This window comes from Wolffia australiana, chromosome 2 (assembly GCF_029677425.1).
Source record: "Wolffia australiana isolate 7733 chromosome 2, ASM2967742v1".
In the NCBI taxonomy this organism is placed as follows: Eukaryota; Viridiplantae; Streptophyta; class Magnoliopsida; order Alismatales; family Araceae; genus Wolffia; species Wolffia australiana.
The window spans coordinates 12,944,695-12,962,082 of NC_135836.1; the positions used below are offsets into that span (position 1 = coordinate 12,944,695).

A 17,388-nucleotide genomic window follows, 5' to 3' on the forward strand; every position below is an offset into this window, starting at 1 on the left:
TGCATAAAAAATTCATTTTTGATCCTTAGAATTTTTCATTTCTCTCGTTTCCGCCACTCTTGTGCGGTGACATGCGCTGCACGGCAGTGCACGTGCACCAGCGAGCGCACTTGCCTGTTGATCACTTGCACATGCCACAGCTGCACCCATCGGGCACAGTTGCACCTCTCTCACAGGACTTAGCCAAACCGGGTTGAACCAGGTGGATATTATGTGGCCATCAAGCCAATCATACCACCATGTGTATTAAAGTTCATTAAATAAGATATTTACTTTCATTATTATTCCGTTGTATATAATGAATTCCATGAATACATGCAATAACATAGTGAATTCTGATGAGATCATAATACAGTGACCATTAGTCTATAAACATGTATTTTAAATATTCCTATTTGATGGATAGCCGAGACGGGCATTAAATTATCCGGATAGAATAATACTATCTGATCCTAATAAGATAAGTATAGCTGATCTTGTGGCTATTAGTGTGGTGACACTAAGCACAGATAGTGGGTGTTTGAGAAAGAGTTCATTGAATTGATCTGTACCAATCCCTGAATTTTATCATACCTAAACGTCAATCAGGTTGATTCATGTCACAACTGTATAAGTGATCCACTGACCTGAGACACCAAAGACACCTCGTGAATGGACGACTACATTTTGATTATAACTTATGGGCCTCTAATCATGGGATTCAAACAAGGCATAGCTCAGATGTAGTAAGAAGCTCATGGAGATGATTGAGTGGTCAAGACGAGGTCATCCACCCTCGGTATTAGAGGAGATTGACTCAAGGAAGACAATGCAGAAAATCCCTGGCCAGGATAGTGAGGATATTAGAAGAGTTCTCCAATAATCTCCGTTACACATCAGTACTAATCTAATGACGGATTAGGGTTTGACAATAAACCATACCCTAAGTCGTTCGAGAGTCTCACGTGGATGATGGATTATATATATGCAGTAACCAATGACAGTAAAGGTTCCATGGGAGAGTTCAACACTACTCCGTACCTTCTAGAGCACAAGGTGTACCTTGACACCCCACGGGCTGGAAACTTAACCTATCGATTGGGTTAAATTGATCCTTAGTTAATTAATCTATATGTTGATATAGTTCATTAATAAAGTTGGCCAAGAATTGTTATCGGGCCACTAACAATTAAAGTCACACGCACAAGGTCATAAGGCCATGCCAAATAGATTTGAGAGTCCCTCCCTTTCTCCACTCTCTTCTCCACTCAACCAAGGAGAGTGTGTTCAATGTGAGAAATCTTCAAGCTTTTTAAGTAGAGTTGAACAAGACAACGTGGAGATCCAAGCGTTGAGCGATTGCGTGGATACTTCTAGAGGTTGGACACGTAAACGGCTTCAGAACAGTCTCAAAGTGGCAAAGTCAAGGGTGAAACAAGTTCTCCACAAGGTACATTCAATGTATTATTTTAAAGATCGATTATAAATCAATTACCATGCTTCTGCATCCATGGAATTGTGTTTTTCATGGACGAAGCAAGGCATAGAACCCAACAGAAGCGGCTTCCTAAAAATTATTTTTAGGTGTTTTAAAAAATCTTTTAAAAATCCAGTTCTACTGTTGCAACGCCATTGACATTCCACCATTGCTGCCGCCGACGATCGTTGGAGAAGGTAATATTTATATTTTCTGCATTTAAAAGTTATGAAATAAATTAGTAAAAATAGGAAAAATTAGAAAAAATGATTTTTGGATTTAAAATTTCCAAAAATAGATAAATTCCCTAAATTTTGTATAACCAATAAGTTTTATATAATTAGTGAATTTTATAAAACCAGAAAATTCTAAAAATATTGGTTTTTTTATTTCTGGTGTTAATTAAAGTTAGAAGCCAAATGGGCTTCACCCCTAAAGCACCCTTTAGCGGAAGACGCCTAACATGGGCTCACCCCTAAAGGGTGTGAACAAACAAAACAAACAAGCAAGACACACATGGGGGAGGCCCGTACACATATAGGAAGGGCCTCCCTACTGTCAAAGGAGACGAAGAGATAAGACCAAAACGACGTGAGGAGGGGCTCGTACACGGGAAAGGGCCTCCATAAAACCAAAATAAGATATGAACACGTATAAAATGACGTGAGTGTAGTTTCTCAAACTTGGTAGCGAAAACTCAGGTTCTTCACGTCGGCACAGGCTCTGCGACGTAGCTGATGACAAGTCTGGATGTGCTCGACCAGATGATCCTCCATCAACATGTCCTTCCTTCCTGCTGAAATCAGTGTCCCTTTGTTACAAAGTTTCCTTCACTCCATTAACACCCACTTCTATCAACCACCAACCACTAATAATCAAGATCCATATAAGGTATTTTCATTAGAATTTGTTGTCAAGAAATTCCATAAAATTCCAAATCATTAAATTTTGAAAAAAAATATATGTTTAGTAGGATAAATATTTACTTAATTTATTATAATTGTTTAAATATTTTCACTAATTTTCTCCTGTTAATTAGATTTATTTTCAAAAATATATAATATAATCTTAAATTTGTATATATATATATCAAAAATTAATTTTTCACTTTTTTCAATGCCTGCTCTCTATGGATGTGAAAATAAAGATTTCTGCATGAAGTCAAAACCTTATATGACTTTTAACCTCAATATCTTGTTTATCAGATGTTCATATGCTTTATCTATATTTTATAAATTTTAAGATTCCAACACTTTAATAAAATACATGGGTTTTATAAATAAATAACTCTAGTAGTACATAAATAAGTTACATGTTCATATCATTCGTCATTTTCCCTCTATTAGATATATGATTTTAATGGGTTGGGAAACATTATATGAACATTATCTGCGAGCGGCGGGGCAGACTATGTACTCCACACTTTTGCATCGCGATGAGGGCTCCCCCAACTCCATCTCTCGGCCTTTCCCTTCCTGCAACATGGGAGTGGGCGAGTAGGATACATGTGTAATTGGGACATGTACGCTTGCGCCATGCCCAAAAATGATGAAAAACACTGCATTTTATCAATAAACACCCCCTGGGTGGCGACCAGGGCACGGATGGATCGGTCTTCAGACTACGTACTTCACACTTTTGCATCGCGATAAGGGCTCCCCCAACTCCATCTCTCGGCCTTTCCCTTCCTGCAACATGGGAGTGGGCGAGTAGGATACGTGTGTAATTGGGAAATGTACGCTCGCGCCATGCCCAAAAATGATGAAAAACACTGCATTTTATCAATAAACACCCCTTGGGTGGCGACCAGGGTTGGACGTACCAGGCACCGTGATTTTGCCAATACAAAAAAAATAACTGATTCTACTTTTTCAAGTGGACATGAACACAAAAAGAGCATGCACTATTTGGAGATCTTATGAAGTCCATCTGGGGGAGTTAAGGCAGATGTCAGGCCCTGAAGAGACATATTGTGGGGTGTTGTAAGGTAATTGTGCCATTGTGGTCTATAGACTGAAATCTAAGTGATACATTAGCCTAGGATATGCTTATAAATTGTACTGAGCCAATTAGATTTGCAGCTGCATTTTGGGACTGTGTTCTCGTAAAAAATATGGACTAAAGGGAGAACACAAGGTCAAGTACTAAATAAAATACAAATAGAAGTCAAAAGGCACTAGTTCACTACCTCTTCGTGCATACCACCTCTACTTGGTTACGGAAAGAATTTTCACAGATCTCTAGAGCATATGGGAAAGCTGTGTATTGTGGACCTTACTAAAGGTTACTGCCTTTCGTATTTTTGAAGTTTGTATTTGATATTCTTGATTATGGTAATATAAATATTTATATAGAAACAAGGTCTATATATGGTTTATCCACGGTGGATTTTCATCTCAATAGAGTTGGGCTAGTAGGTAAGGTCCATTTTGAATCACATTCACATTGTATGAAAATTGCAGGCTGTGTGCATGATATGTATCATTCATGACAGCGAGATATGATATTAAACAGTTTAGATGCAAAAACGTTTTATGGAAGCTGTTAAGTCTTATGTTTGCATAATGATGGATGAGACTAAATAATAATCCTCTTATATAATGACTAATATTGAGCTAAGAAAATATTTCTGTAGAATTTACTAATTTGTTATTATAGGACCTCCTAAACTGGGGAAATGCACATAATTAATCACACATGATTGGTTATGATACTCTGATATCCTAATCAAAAGAGATTTTATGAACTTTGGGATACTAGGCATCATACACTAAGGGACCCTCAAAAAAATACATTAACTACGTCAAGTTGCAAATTTTTTATGGATAGACTTGTACTTTGACAGACATCCATAAAGACTTGTAGTACATGAATCACAGGGTATGTGAGATCCTCAAGTTCACCACAATTAAGGTACAGATACACTGTAAAGTATAGAAATGCAACCTGCAGGTTATTACAAGTTTTATATACTGGAAAGGGAGGCATTATGATGAATGATGCAAATATTTACAATTTCCAAAGAGCAAATCCTAACACAGAGAACCATCCATTTATTATTAAACGTAATTCAAAAAAATTAGATCTTGAAATGATCATGTACAAACTTGGAAGGACAGGCAGCACTGCTCAATCTCGACAGACGTCGGTCCAACCCTCTGGTGCCACCTGTCCTACAGAATTCTGAGTTATGTGAGGCCGAAAGTTGATGCTCATGAGGGGTTGGAAATGATACAATCTGTCCATAAATCGGTGATGCTTCCTTGGACATCCGAAAGAAGCCAGTAGTCGGCATTGCTCTGTATCAAACAATAGGATAAAAGATGAATACCATCTCCTTCTAATAGCAGTATGTTTCTTGAGAGCAACTTACATCGAGGTCCGATGGCACGATCTTCATAATGCCATCAAATATTTCTTCAGAGTATGGTGGACCTGAGTAATCTGCAATGGCTGATTCCTTCTCGGCATTATCGTTGCTGGGGCAAGCCGCCTCTTGCGCTGGTTTTGGCGGATCATGGCTCTTTGTGGCCTCCAAACCGCCATCGATTTCAGCATCAACAGAGCTGCCAAGGAACGTCGATCAGCAATTTAAATCCCAGGTAGATAATTGAATCAGACATCTTGGCTCTTGGACCACTGATATAGTTCAGGGACGCTGACGGGACGATTTTTTCGTCCCGGGACGAAAAAATCGTCCCGTACAAGGGTATGGACGAAATTCGGGACGAAAATCCGTCCAGGGACCACCGGACAGCATGGTTTTCGTCCCGTGGGACGAAAAAACTGTCCGTCCGGAGGTCTTGGACGATGGACGGACAAATGTGGACGAAAAACCACCGGATTCACATCCGACGGTTGAGATGTAGCCACGTAGCCTCGCTATGACAATTTGCATCAAAGTCTCTGTATTTTTTCACGCGTGCAAACTGATGCCGCTCAGAAATAATTGTACATATGTCCATTTGGGTCCTGTCTCCTCCATGTTTCCCTAAAAAACTTAGAAAAATCTATATTAATATATTAAAAATATCAAATGGTTTTTTTTCAACTGGGACGAGGGACAGGACGGTTTTTCCCAGGATGGGACGAAAATTCGTCCCGGGAGGACTGGACGGGACAGTTTTCGTACCGTCGGACGAAAACTCGTCCCATCCTTTGTCCCTATACTGAATCCGGACATCGGACGGGACAAAACTCGTCCCGTCCCGTCCATCGTCCACATCCGGGACGATCCAGACCTATAACCACTGATTACCTGATTAGATAGCAGTCGATGGGACCCACAGAGCTTCTCAAAAATATCTGATAATGTCTATTCGGGAAACTATTTTCCTGCGGGCAATTCTGAGAATATCTCGTCAGCTGCATGTATGGGTAATCTGTAATTTTGTTTTCCCCCACTTCGATAGGATCCGGGACCTCGAGACTTGTCCCGTGAGGGGCTTTAACTGCCACAAGCGTGTTATTCTGCAATCAGGCAATGAGAATTTTCAGAAGGGGAATGATTGTTGATCAATAAAAGCACAAAGATCATTAAAAGAGTTGGAGCTCACTGCAAAGCACGGCAAACTGTTGATGTCTTCACGCGTGACGTAGAGCCATCTGAATTACGAGGGCCAATTCACATGGGACATGAGTGAATTATGAGAGCAATCAGCACGATTAGAGAAGCGAGCAGAGTTCTGACATTACTTCTTGTTGTTTTCATCCTCACAGAGCATGCGCAAGTTGTCCAGAGTTTCACTGCAGAAAAATAGAAAATGGCAATCATACGTGACAAGAAAAAATTACTACAAGCTCACGGTTAACTTTTAAAAACAGGGAAAATCCTGTAATAGTCAAATACCTGATCATTAAATCGAGGTTGTACTCTTCAGCGGAGAGATTTTCCACATGCGCCTGGAAAATATGAAGTGACCAAAGTGAAGACAGTCATGAGGATGTCTTAGAGTCAATGAGAGATGAGAATTTGCGCGGAGATGAGATTACAGAAAAGGCAGGAAGGTGTTTTTGACTTGAGAAAGAAAATGAGGAGTATTTACATCGAATTCTAATTTTCGACACAGGAGAAATGGAAATGCATTGAAAAGTAACAAAACGAGATCATGAACAATATAAATACCTAGGGAATTAGTTATAACTTAATTACTGGCACCCTGAGAGGACAACACTCTTAGTTTGAAATAGTGGACGGGATGCAGAAAAAAGAAATTTGAAACTTGTACTATAAAAAGAAGGTAAAGAAGATATTAGAAAAGATATCATTGCAACAGGCTTTGAACACCACATCAAGGACTACAAAAGAAAAGCAATATGTTGAAACATATGCCAGAAAGTAAAAGTTTAGTAAGTGCACCTTCAAAGCACCGAGTTGATCTTCCATGTCTTTTGGTCTTGGCATATCGAGACCCCTGTTTATTTCTCAGACTTAGTTCACACAACGCAGTTAAAATATTTAAATAGCGAACTATTGAGGAGAACACATTTACTTCCAACGTATTCGGTTTTTTAGCTTCTTCTCGATTAAACCCACTCCTTCAAGGACGTTTGTAATATCATATATTCTTCTCTTTTGAACCTGTCACAGTGAAAAATAAAAACCAGCAGCATTAGCCGGTGAACGCAGGAAACATAAAAATAGTGTTTGAAGAAGCTCAGCGGGTATAATGGAAGTTTTACCTCTAAAATATCTGCCGCTTTGTTCAGATCTAGAGTCCCATCCTCGGCTTGCTGAAGCAGACTAATAAATTTCTTTGTCAAAAGACCTGTGAATGATTTAAACGAAAAAATTGCTAAAAAAAAATGAAAGATATTTCTTGAAAGAAAACAGAACAAATGAAAATTCTGAAAAAAATTGGCCGTAATTACCTAAAGAACTATCATAACGGCAACCACTAATAGCATGTGATGGATCAGTAAATCCTATACAAAGAAAAAAATGGTTTTGTCAGAAAAGCAAACCCGAGCCTTCTGAAAGACTCCAATACCTAACAGAGTATATTAGAAGAAGAAATATCACCATCGTTCGAGTCTGGGACAGATAGCTGACTTCTCTTTTTGCTCGAAGTTTTCTGTTTTCTGCATCTTTTACTGCCTGCCACAGATGCGTGTCTGGTTTCACGAGGTGTTTCTCTATGATCTGGTTCGACCATCCCTTCAGCACTATTAGCTTCTTCCTCCTTCACTGATACTTCATGTTTTGACTGTAAAAACTATGTCTTAGAAGATGGCATGTGGTGAAAGAACTAAACTTTTTGGAACGGAGAGTAAACAAGATTTCCACATTTTGCATACGATGACCAATGAGATAACAAATGCCAGAGAAAATTTAGTAACCAGAGTGGATACTTTTACAGTCCTGTGCTTTAGTTCTCAAGTTTTAAATGATAGAACGGGAGAACATTATGATGAACTGGCCCAGGATGTGTTTTGTCACTATCACGCAAATCACCGTTTGCCTTTATCAATTGACATAATGGACATACAAGGCAACTAAAAGACAAACGATATAAACATTTTATAACAAATGTTACTAAAGAGAGATATAACCAGATAAGCAAAAAAACATATCGTTTTGAATTTGAATCCTTACGTTAACAAGCTGCATTTTGCACTCAGAATTCCAACACTTATCTGATCTTATACAAGATTTTTTCCCAAAATAGAAAGACAGTGTAACCAGGGAATACTTATAGGCCAATGATGGCTAAACTGGCACTAGCAGACTCGACGCAAACTCAAAGCTACAATGTTCTCTTGATTCAAAATCTAAACCCATGCTGAGATAAGAGAAAATCTTGCAGAGGGAAAGAACTTGGTAAGCTTCAAGTACCTACAAAGATAGGAATCCAGGGAGCGCAAGGATAAATTAAAAAGATGGGTGGACAAGGCCAAGACATCCCTCACACAAGTATTTGACTTTACTTTCCCATAGGGCAATCTGTTACTACAAAATACTGACGGCATATTTTTTGTGGAGGGTTCAGCGGCAAAAGCTTGGAAACCTCCCACACTGTTGGATTTGGGTCTCCAAATTAATCGTACCAAATCAGTTTTCGCTGGATTTTCAGTAATGCAGGAGGTGTCCCAATGTTCTATGGCCTTGGGAATGCCAATTGGGCCTGCCCGTGAGCTATTTAGGTTAAACACTAACAAGGGCTTGGCATTCAATCACAGATTGAAGCAAGTCTTCCAGAAGGTGGGAGATGGCTGGTAGGATGACAGGCCAGGGCATTATCAAGGGGGGAGTCTGGTGCCAATAAAGTCGGTGCTTTCTGCCATCCCTATATTTTATCTCTCAAAGATTTGATGTGAAGGTTTCTATGGAAAGGGTCCGGAACAGGGGAGGAAAGAGTGATGGAACTGGTCTCTAGGAGTGTGATTTGCAAACCTTTCAATTTTTTTTTGGTGTGGGTTGGGATTGGGTGTTCTTTAGTCACAAAAAATGCAGCTGGATCTTATGATGTGGGTGGCCAAGATTATGACTTCTGGGAGGATTTGATGCTAAAGGTACTTGTTAAAGACACTAGCCGTTAGGCTACCCGTTAGTGTTTTTCGTATTGGGCCATCTATGTTTTGGCCCACTAATGTGTATATATAACCTGTGCCCTAAAAGGATGAATGGAGGCATCTATTTTTCCTTTTAGGCCTAGATATATAAGCTTACCAACTAAACGCTGGGGGGCGCTTCAACTATTGCAGCATTTTTGCTCTGACCAGCGCCAGAGAGAAGATCTCAAGAAACTGAGGTTTGCAGGGTTTGCAGCACATTTTCCATTTAGTTTGGGATCGGCTAGGTGACTGTTCAGTGAGGAGCATTCTACAAAGACGAGTTTCCAAGGTATTATGGGCCATCTAGTTGCATCATTATGAGATTTTTTTCAAGGTGCTGACAGCTTTAATGGATGGCCTCGTTTAGGAAGTGGAGGGCTTTATTTCACTCTGCCTTAGAAGGTCATGAATGGCGCTGAGGCGATGGTGGGGTGTGGTGGGTGTGTGCTGGTGTTGTTTGATCATGCTTGTAACTCTTGTTGGTATATCTATTGTAAGAGGTTGATCACATATTTCAGGTGATCGTCTTTTTTTCTTTCCAAAACGAAAGAAGTTGTCAAACTGTTCCCAGCAAGTGGATCTGAGTCGAGTATAGCACAGAGATGTGTCTGAGAGGGCAGAAGAGGCCAAAGCAAAGGAAGAAGGAGGCTGCAGGAGCTCCAGCCCAGGGGCGGCGCCTTTAGGGAACAGAAAGAATGAACAGGAGAAAGCTCTCATTAGCGGCTAGGGTTTGGGCACTTAAAAGGCCCCCCGATTACATTTGTCCCACATGGGGAGGTCCTTAAGTGGCCTCCCACGTGGGACCACTTACTCGACTAGAGTCCCACGTGTGACTCCTTAAACAGTGGGCCACACGTGGGAAAAAGGAGAGTAAGTTCGAGAAGGAAAGAGAAGGAAAAAGGAGAAGAAAAGGGGAGAAAAGAGGGGGGAAAAAGGGTGGGCCACTTATAGATCTGTGGCCCACTTACAACAGACTTAGAGAAGAGGGAGAAGGGGAAAATAGGGATCTGAGGAGTCCCAGTCCAACACCCCCCCGCAAGCTAGGTGTGGGCGTTGACCATGCCGAGCTTGGACGCCAGCTGTTGAAACCTGGGACCCGGAAGAGCCTTAGTGAAGATGTCCGCTTTCTGATCTACAGAAGGAATGTACTTCGGCTTGATAACGCCACGATCAATATTTTCGGCTAAGTAGTGTCGATTTAAGGCCATATGTTTAGTCCTGTCGTGCTGAACCGGGTTCTTTGCTATTGCCAGGGCCGACTGATTATCACAATATAGGCAAATGCCATTATTGTCATAGACGCCAATGTCTTCTAGGAGGTGTTTCAGCCACCGACACTCGGAGACACCCCTCTTTAATGCACGCAGCTCCGCTTCAGCACTTGATAGCGATACTTCTTTCTGTTTTTTACTCCTCCATGTGACCAAACTTCCCCCAAGGAATGTGCAGTACCCTGATGTGGATCGACTATCGGTCACGGACCCTGCCCAGTCAGAATCTGTGTAAGCCTCCAGCGCGAGCCCCCCTTCACGTGAGAAGAGAAGTCCCTGGCCCACAGTGAATTTCAGGTAAGCAAGGATGCGATGGGCTGCCCGAAGGTGAACTTCCCGTGGCTCACTCATAAACTGACTAAGCAAACTGACGGCAAATGATATGTCTGGCCTTGTATGGTTAAGGTAGATTAGCTTTCCGATCAACCTCTGATAAGCCGTCTTGTCCACTGCTGCACCTCCATCGTCTCTGCCGATTCTAACATTCACATCGAGGGGAGTGGAGACTGGTTTGCATCCCAACTGTCCCGTCTCTTGGAGGAGGTCGAGGATATACTTGTGTTGGCTCAGCAGTATACCACCACTGGAATATGCTACTTCAATTCCCAAAAAATATTGCAACTTACCAAGTTCTTTCATCTCAAATTGCTTTGATAGTGAACTAATCAGTCGGCTTATTTCCTCTCTGTCTGCCCCAGTGATCAAGATATCATCCACGTACACTAGTAAGATAGTAACCTTTCCCGTTAGTCCCTGCTTGATGAATAATGCGTGATCCCCTCTAGCTTGGTGGTAGTTCAACTCAACCATCGCCTTGGTAAACCTCCCAAACCAGGCTCGAGGGGACTGTTTAAGCCCATACAATGCTCGCTTCAGTCTGCATACTTGATTTGGCTGGTCTGTGAGTGTGTATCCCGGAGGGAGCTGCATATAAACTTCCTCTTCTAGCTCTCCATGAAGGAAAGCATTCTTCACATCAAGCTGAAGAATATCCCAGTCACACTTAGCAGCAAGCGCAATCAGCACTCGCACTGTGTTAAACTTGGCCACCGGAGCAAAGGTCTCCCCATAATCAATGCCTTCCGTCTGGGTGTATCCCTTGGCAACTAACCGGGCCTTGAGACGTCTAGTGTACGGTCTGCTGAGAACTTTGGGGTGTAAACCCAGCGGCACCCCACAACTTTCTTTCCTTGGGCAAGGTGACAATTTCCCATGTATTGTTCTTCAAGAGGCGTTCATCTCCTCATCCATGGCAGACTTCCATCCAGGGTCCTGAAGGGCTTCTCGACCTTGACTGGAATCTGAATTTCTCCCAACCGTGTGAAAACTTCTGTAGTGATCGCTGAACTTCTCATACTTGACATATTGGCTAATAGGGTACTTAGCTCTGGCCCGGCAGCTACGTACCCCCTTTCTGAGTGCTATGGGCCAACTAAGGTCATCCTCCACAGCACTGATAGGTGGTCTGTCTTCTAACTCCTCTGGCTCATTCCGGCTTTCCTCAATTTCCGTATCAACTTGGTGTTCAATTTCTGATTGCCCATTATCTTCCACCTGAGGTCGATTCACAGGACTTTCATCACCGGTGTCTTCTTTCGAGATTTGCTTTTCAGGAGGCTGTACCGAAATGGACATTGTAGGGGAAGTTCCTGGAGTGTTCCCCATGTGTTGAAGGAATCCCAGGTTTGTCTCTCTACGGCTTCACAACGCCTTTCAACTGAACTTTCCTTCTGAAAGTAGAATTCAGACTCCTGAAATGTGATATCGGCAGAGACAATAAACTTTCGTGAGGGAGGATGATAGCATCTATACCCTTTCTGGGTGCCTGAATAACCCACAAAGACACAGCGTACTCCCCTCGGTTCTAACTTGCCGCTGTTTTGATGGGTGTACGCCACACACCCAAATGTTCTAGCCGGGAGTCCGGAGAAAAGGCGAACTTCCGGGAATGATTGCTTCAGACAGCTCAGAGGACTTTCGTATCCAATTACTTTCATCGGAATTCTATTAATAAGATGAGCGGCTGTTAACACGGCTTCTCCCCAATAGTTCTTTGGCAAATTCCCTTGGAATAGCAAAGTTCGGGCAGTTGCGAGAGTATAGCCAAGACGCCTCTCTGCTAGGCCGTTTTGCTGTGGAGTGTTGACACATGAGGTCTCGTGAATAATCCCCTTGGCCAAGAAATGCGATCTGACTTCAAAGTTGAGGAATTCCGTTCCGTTGTCGGATCTGAATCGCTTGATCCTCTTCCCAAATTGATTTTCAATCATCTCGCAGAATTCAATTATTATCTTCGGTACCTCGGCCTTTGATTTCATCAAATGTAACCACATAGTACGGCTATAATCGTCCACAAAGACAACAAAGTATCTGCATCCAGTCAAGCTTTCAACGGGGGATGGCCCCCACACATCACTATGTATGCAATCAAATGGAGAATAAAAGCGTTCATCCATAGATTTAAAAGAAATCCTTCAAGTTTTGCCATCTGGCAGGCTTCACAAAAATTCTTTAACGAAATACCCTAAACAATGAGGGGTAACAAGTTCTGAGTAAATCAAAAGGTGGATGACCCATCCGTTGATGAAGACGGATCACCCTCTCCTCCTTGGGGCTCATTCTTCGCGACACCATGCATCTTTCCACATTGCCCTCCAGGAGGAGTAGGCCCCCTTCCCTCCTAAAGGATGAAGTCCTCGTCCCGGATACCTTATCACAGAAAAAACAGTCATCACTGTCCAATATAAACCTCCATCCAAAGTCATCAACAGCCCTTTGAATAGAGAGAAGGTTAGTCATCAAATTTTCCACATGCAGAACATTCTTAAGGAGGCCAACTGAGTCCAGGTGGACACTTCCAACTCCTTTTACGGGCAAGGTTCCCCCTCCAGCTGTCTGAACTTTGTGATTAATCTTGGAAGAGGAGTAATGACTGAAAACAGACCCGCTTTGGGGACATATGGTCCGTAGCTCCGGTGTCCGCAACCCAAATATTGGATAGGGAATTACCTGATTTCGCCAGGGAGGTAGAGCTAATCTTTCCCTGCAACTCTTCGACTTCGGGACTCACCCCAGCGAATTCTGAATTCTGTGATTGTGAGGCCGCCACCATGGCCTTCTTCGGAGTTCTGATTCTTCCAGGCCAGCTTCCAACAAGTCTCCTTTGTGTGGCGCCTCTTCTTGCAATAATTGCAGAAAAGAGCGCCACGATTATCCTCTCCGTCGCCTCCCGGATTGACTCGGCTGAGATGGGCGTGGCGTCCAATTTCCAGTGGAATTAGGTTTGCTCTCAGGTTTCTTCGATAGCAGCGCAGCGGAGTTTGAGTTTTGAGCCTGGGAGTCACCAGTAACGCCAAGTCTGCTCTCAGCCTGCATAACGGCACTAATGGCTTCTTCCAGAGAAGGCAACTTCTCACGATGTAGCAGTTGGCTCCTCACAGACTCATAGACCGGATTGAGTCCCATGAGGAATGTAAAAATTCTCTGCTTGAGGATGAGTTGTCGTTCCATGGACTGTGGATATTGTACCGGCCAAAGATGGTCAATTTCTCTCCAGATGGCTTTAAGTCGGGATGAGTACTGAGAATGTTCTCTCCTCCGTGGCGTGCCGATGCCTCCAGCACCTTAAGTTCGTAGAGACGCCAGTCGTGAGACTGTTCTGAAGCGTACCTCTGGATCTCATCCCAGAGATCTCTGACCGTCTCGCAATAGAGGAAGTCTCTCCTCATTTCCGGGGTCATGGATCTGAGCATCCAGCCCAAGATCAGAGATTCTTCCGCTTTCCACTTCTTGAAATCGGCATCAGCTGTGGTTTTGGGAGGATCCGTCAGATGATCTCCCAGAAAAAGACCGTAGACAATGAGTGTCACCATCTTTGTCCATTGAACATATTCCCCATCAAATTTTACCTCTGCTGGGGAATACCACAGCAGGCCTTCCAACTTCTGGATTTAATGAGCTTGTCTCCACTCCTCTGGCCCCAGAGGCTTCCTGACAACTCAGGGTTACCCTGGGTCGTGCTCTCATCCCCTAAGCTTGACATCCTTGTTAAAAGTTGATGAAGAGTCCTGAAGTTGTTGTAGGGGACTAAAGAAACCCCTTCTAGGGTTCGATCTGGGCCAAAAAACGGTCAGGAGCTACTCCAACTGCTGCTGCGGCCCTGAAGGAACCCTTCTAGAGTTCGATCTGAACCAAAACTTCCTTCAAACTGTTCAATGAACAAACCTGCTGCTGAATCTTCCTTCGAACCTGGCTCTGATACCATGTCAAACTGTTCCCAGCAAGTGGATCTGAGTCGAGTATAGCACAGAGATGTGTCTGAGAGGGCAGAAGAGGCCAAAGCAAAGGAAGAAGGAGGCTGCAGGAGCTCCAGCCCAGGGGCGGCGCCTTTAGGGAACAGAAAGAATGAACAGGAGAAAGCTCTCATTAGCGGCTAGGGTTTGGGCACTTAAAAGGCCCCCCGATTACATTTGTCCCACATGGGGAGGTCCTTAAGTGGCCTCCCACGTGGGACCACTTACTCGACTAGAGTCCCACGTGTGACTCCTTAAACAGTGGGCCACACGTGGGAAAAAGGAGAGTAAGTTCGAGAAGGAAAGAGAAGGAAAAAGGAGAAGAAAAGGGGAGAAAAGAGGGGGGAAAAAGGGTGGGCCACTTATAGATCTGTGGCCCACTTACAACAGACTTAGAGAAGAGGGAGAAGGGGAAAATAGGGATCTGAGGAGTCCCAGTCCAACAGAAGTGGATCAAAAAAAGATGAAGGCCACATCAGAGTGAAGTTACTAATGACCACAATTTCGAAGGAAAAACTTGAGCTTGCATAGAGAGGCTATTCTGTCATCAACAGCTTCTGTGCAATTAGTCAAACAGAAGGACGTTTGTGTTGAATAATATAAATGATAAATAAGACAATTGAGCCAAAGCAGTTTATTTTTTGGAACAAAATTGGGCCAAAGGAGTAGTTCTAGTACGACGGCTTAACAGGTCATTGACAGAATTCATGATCGCAAGCTCTTGACAAATCTGGACATATAAAAAACCTCTAGTAAGATGAGGATAAACGGGAAGAGGAAACTATGAGAACTCTTCGAAAGCATAAATTTATTCCCTTTGGCCCCATCATGTCTTAAAAACATCTCATATCAACAAAAATTTCGCATCATCCTTACAACTTCCTCAGTTCTTCTCACTACTTCAGTTCGCGCCTCATCTTCACCAAGCTTAGCATGACAACACTCTCTTCTTTGGATATTCGTGATCTAAAGTATGACATCCAATCGTGAATTTCTTCAAACTAGCCACTGCCTTGGACAAATTTCTCAGGGCGAACCATTCTAAAACGCGGGTTTTTTATTATATGCCCAATATATTTGTGTAATACTAGTCTCTTACCGCATTCATATCCACTGTACCAAAGAAAAGCTTACAAAAATGGCCAAATTTTCGTGCACACTCCTGTAAGTAGCCCGATGAAAAACTTAAAAATCTCACGCTTTCAAAAAGGGCACTTGGATTTGGGTGCACCTCAATTACTCCCTTACCTTCGTTGTTTACTCGTATTAGAAAGACTAAATTTATGAAGTTGAGAACCAAAACATGTGCGGGGAATACTACACATGAGTGGAAAAGTGCGTCATCAGCAAGATCAAAATCCGTTGCATACACTCTAATGGCAATTGGACATCGACATTCAATTTCAATCGGCCTGAACTATAAAATAGTGATCGGCAACTAATAATTCAGATCCTTTGATAGCGCCCAATTACGACACGAAAGAACTGACCAATCGTCCAAGAACGAAAACAATTGAAATAGAACGCTACGACAAAAAGGCCACATCTCAGTGGATCTGAACAATATGAAACTGATGAAGAAAAATATAAAAAACGAAAATAAAGCTAAATCATAGACAATCAGGACAGATCCAAAGTAGATCAGATCAAGTCAAAAGACTCACATGGACGACGGCTGCATGATAAGGGCCGGAGTTGGCAGCAGCAGGGGAACCGCCGACATCATCTCCATCAACAAGAGGCGTAGAAGCACCGCAGAACATTTTTCCAGGGGACGAGAATCTTGCCTTAAAATTGACAAACGAGAAGCGGGAATCCAACGACGAGATCTTCGGGCGGGGGAGAGAATTACCAAAAGAATTACGAACAGAGAGCGAGTTTTCAAGGCCAGGAGGGGCCGGCGAAGAAGAAGAAAGGGGGAAAACGCGATTGGCAGGACGGAGAATTTGGGGAGACTGCGAGTGCAATTGCCCGGTCTGCTGAGGAGGCTTGCTCTGGGGGAGGTTGAGGCCCTCACCCCCCGCCATTGTTGCCGATCGGAGCTTCGTCGCAGAAGATCGTCGATCGCTCTTCTTCTTCCCCCCTTCTGCACGCGCTCTGAAGAAACGACTGTGGCGGGGACGCTAGGTTTGAAGATGGAGGGAAAATAAACCAAGAAATCGTGGAGGAGAATCCCGCGGAAAAATAAACAATACTTTAGCCCGCCTTTTTCAGCTGGGCCCCAGTGACCAAATTATATGTATTTTAAAAATTAAAAGAAGAAAATATTAACCAGCCGCCCTTCTATCCGTCCTACTCCGTCGTCCGTCATTCTGTTTCCGTATCCGTCATCCATTGTCTGTCCAACCATACTACTTCAGCCCGCCTTTTTCAGGTGGGGCCCAGTGACCAAATTATATGTATTTTAAAAATTAAAAGAAGAAAATATTAACCAACCGCCCTTCTCTTCGTCATACTCCGTCATAAGTCCGTTTGTTCAGGTTTCCGCTATCCGTCATCCATCCGAAGTACTACGATAGCCTGCCTTTTTCAGCTGGGCTGATAACACCCTCAATTAAGTATTTATTTCAAGAAATTAGCACAATTTTATGCATTTAAAGAGTTTAGAATGGTGTTGTTGTCATATATTACATGTTAATTAGTTTTTCCAAGTGAATTCTGATTTTTCCCTAATTTACTGTTAATTTATGAATTTTAGGTAATTTATTTAAGCTTGAAAAAATTATGTTTAAATGAAAATGTGAGGTTTAAAAATTATTTTTAATGTTAATTAATGTGGGGACAAATTATTGAGTTTTCTGGAATTTTATTGGAT

General features: G+C 42.6%; 1 protein-coding gene across 1 annotated transcript; it reads right to left on the minus strand.

The window, feature by feature from the left end:
* Positions 1–4,489: 4,489 nt before the first annotated feature.
* Positions 4,490–16,769, minus strand: LOC144716912 (transcription factor E2FB-like). The gene is made up of 12 exons (XM_078592183.1): positions 16,238–16,769; positions 7,479–7,662; positions 7,328–7,381; positions 7,139–7,224; positions 6,949–7,037; positions 6,816–6,870; positions 6,306–6,358; positions 6,152–6,202; positions 6,013–6,061; positions 5,715–5,926; positions 4,830–5,022; positions 4,490–4,755 (listed from the first exon to the last, which is right to left on the minus strand). The coding sequence occupies exons 1-12, from the start codon at positions 16,598–16,600 to the stop codon at positions 4,669–4,671; spliced, it is 1,476 nt and encodes a 491-aa protein (XP_078448309.1). The 5' UTR covers positions 16,601–16,769; the 3' UTR covers positions 4,490–4,668.
* Positions 16,770–17,388: the final 619 nt, after the last annotated feature.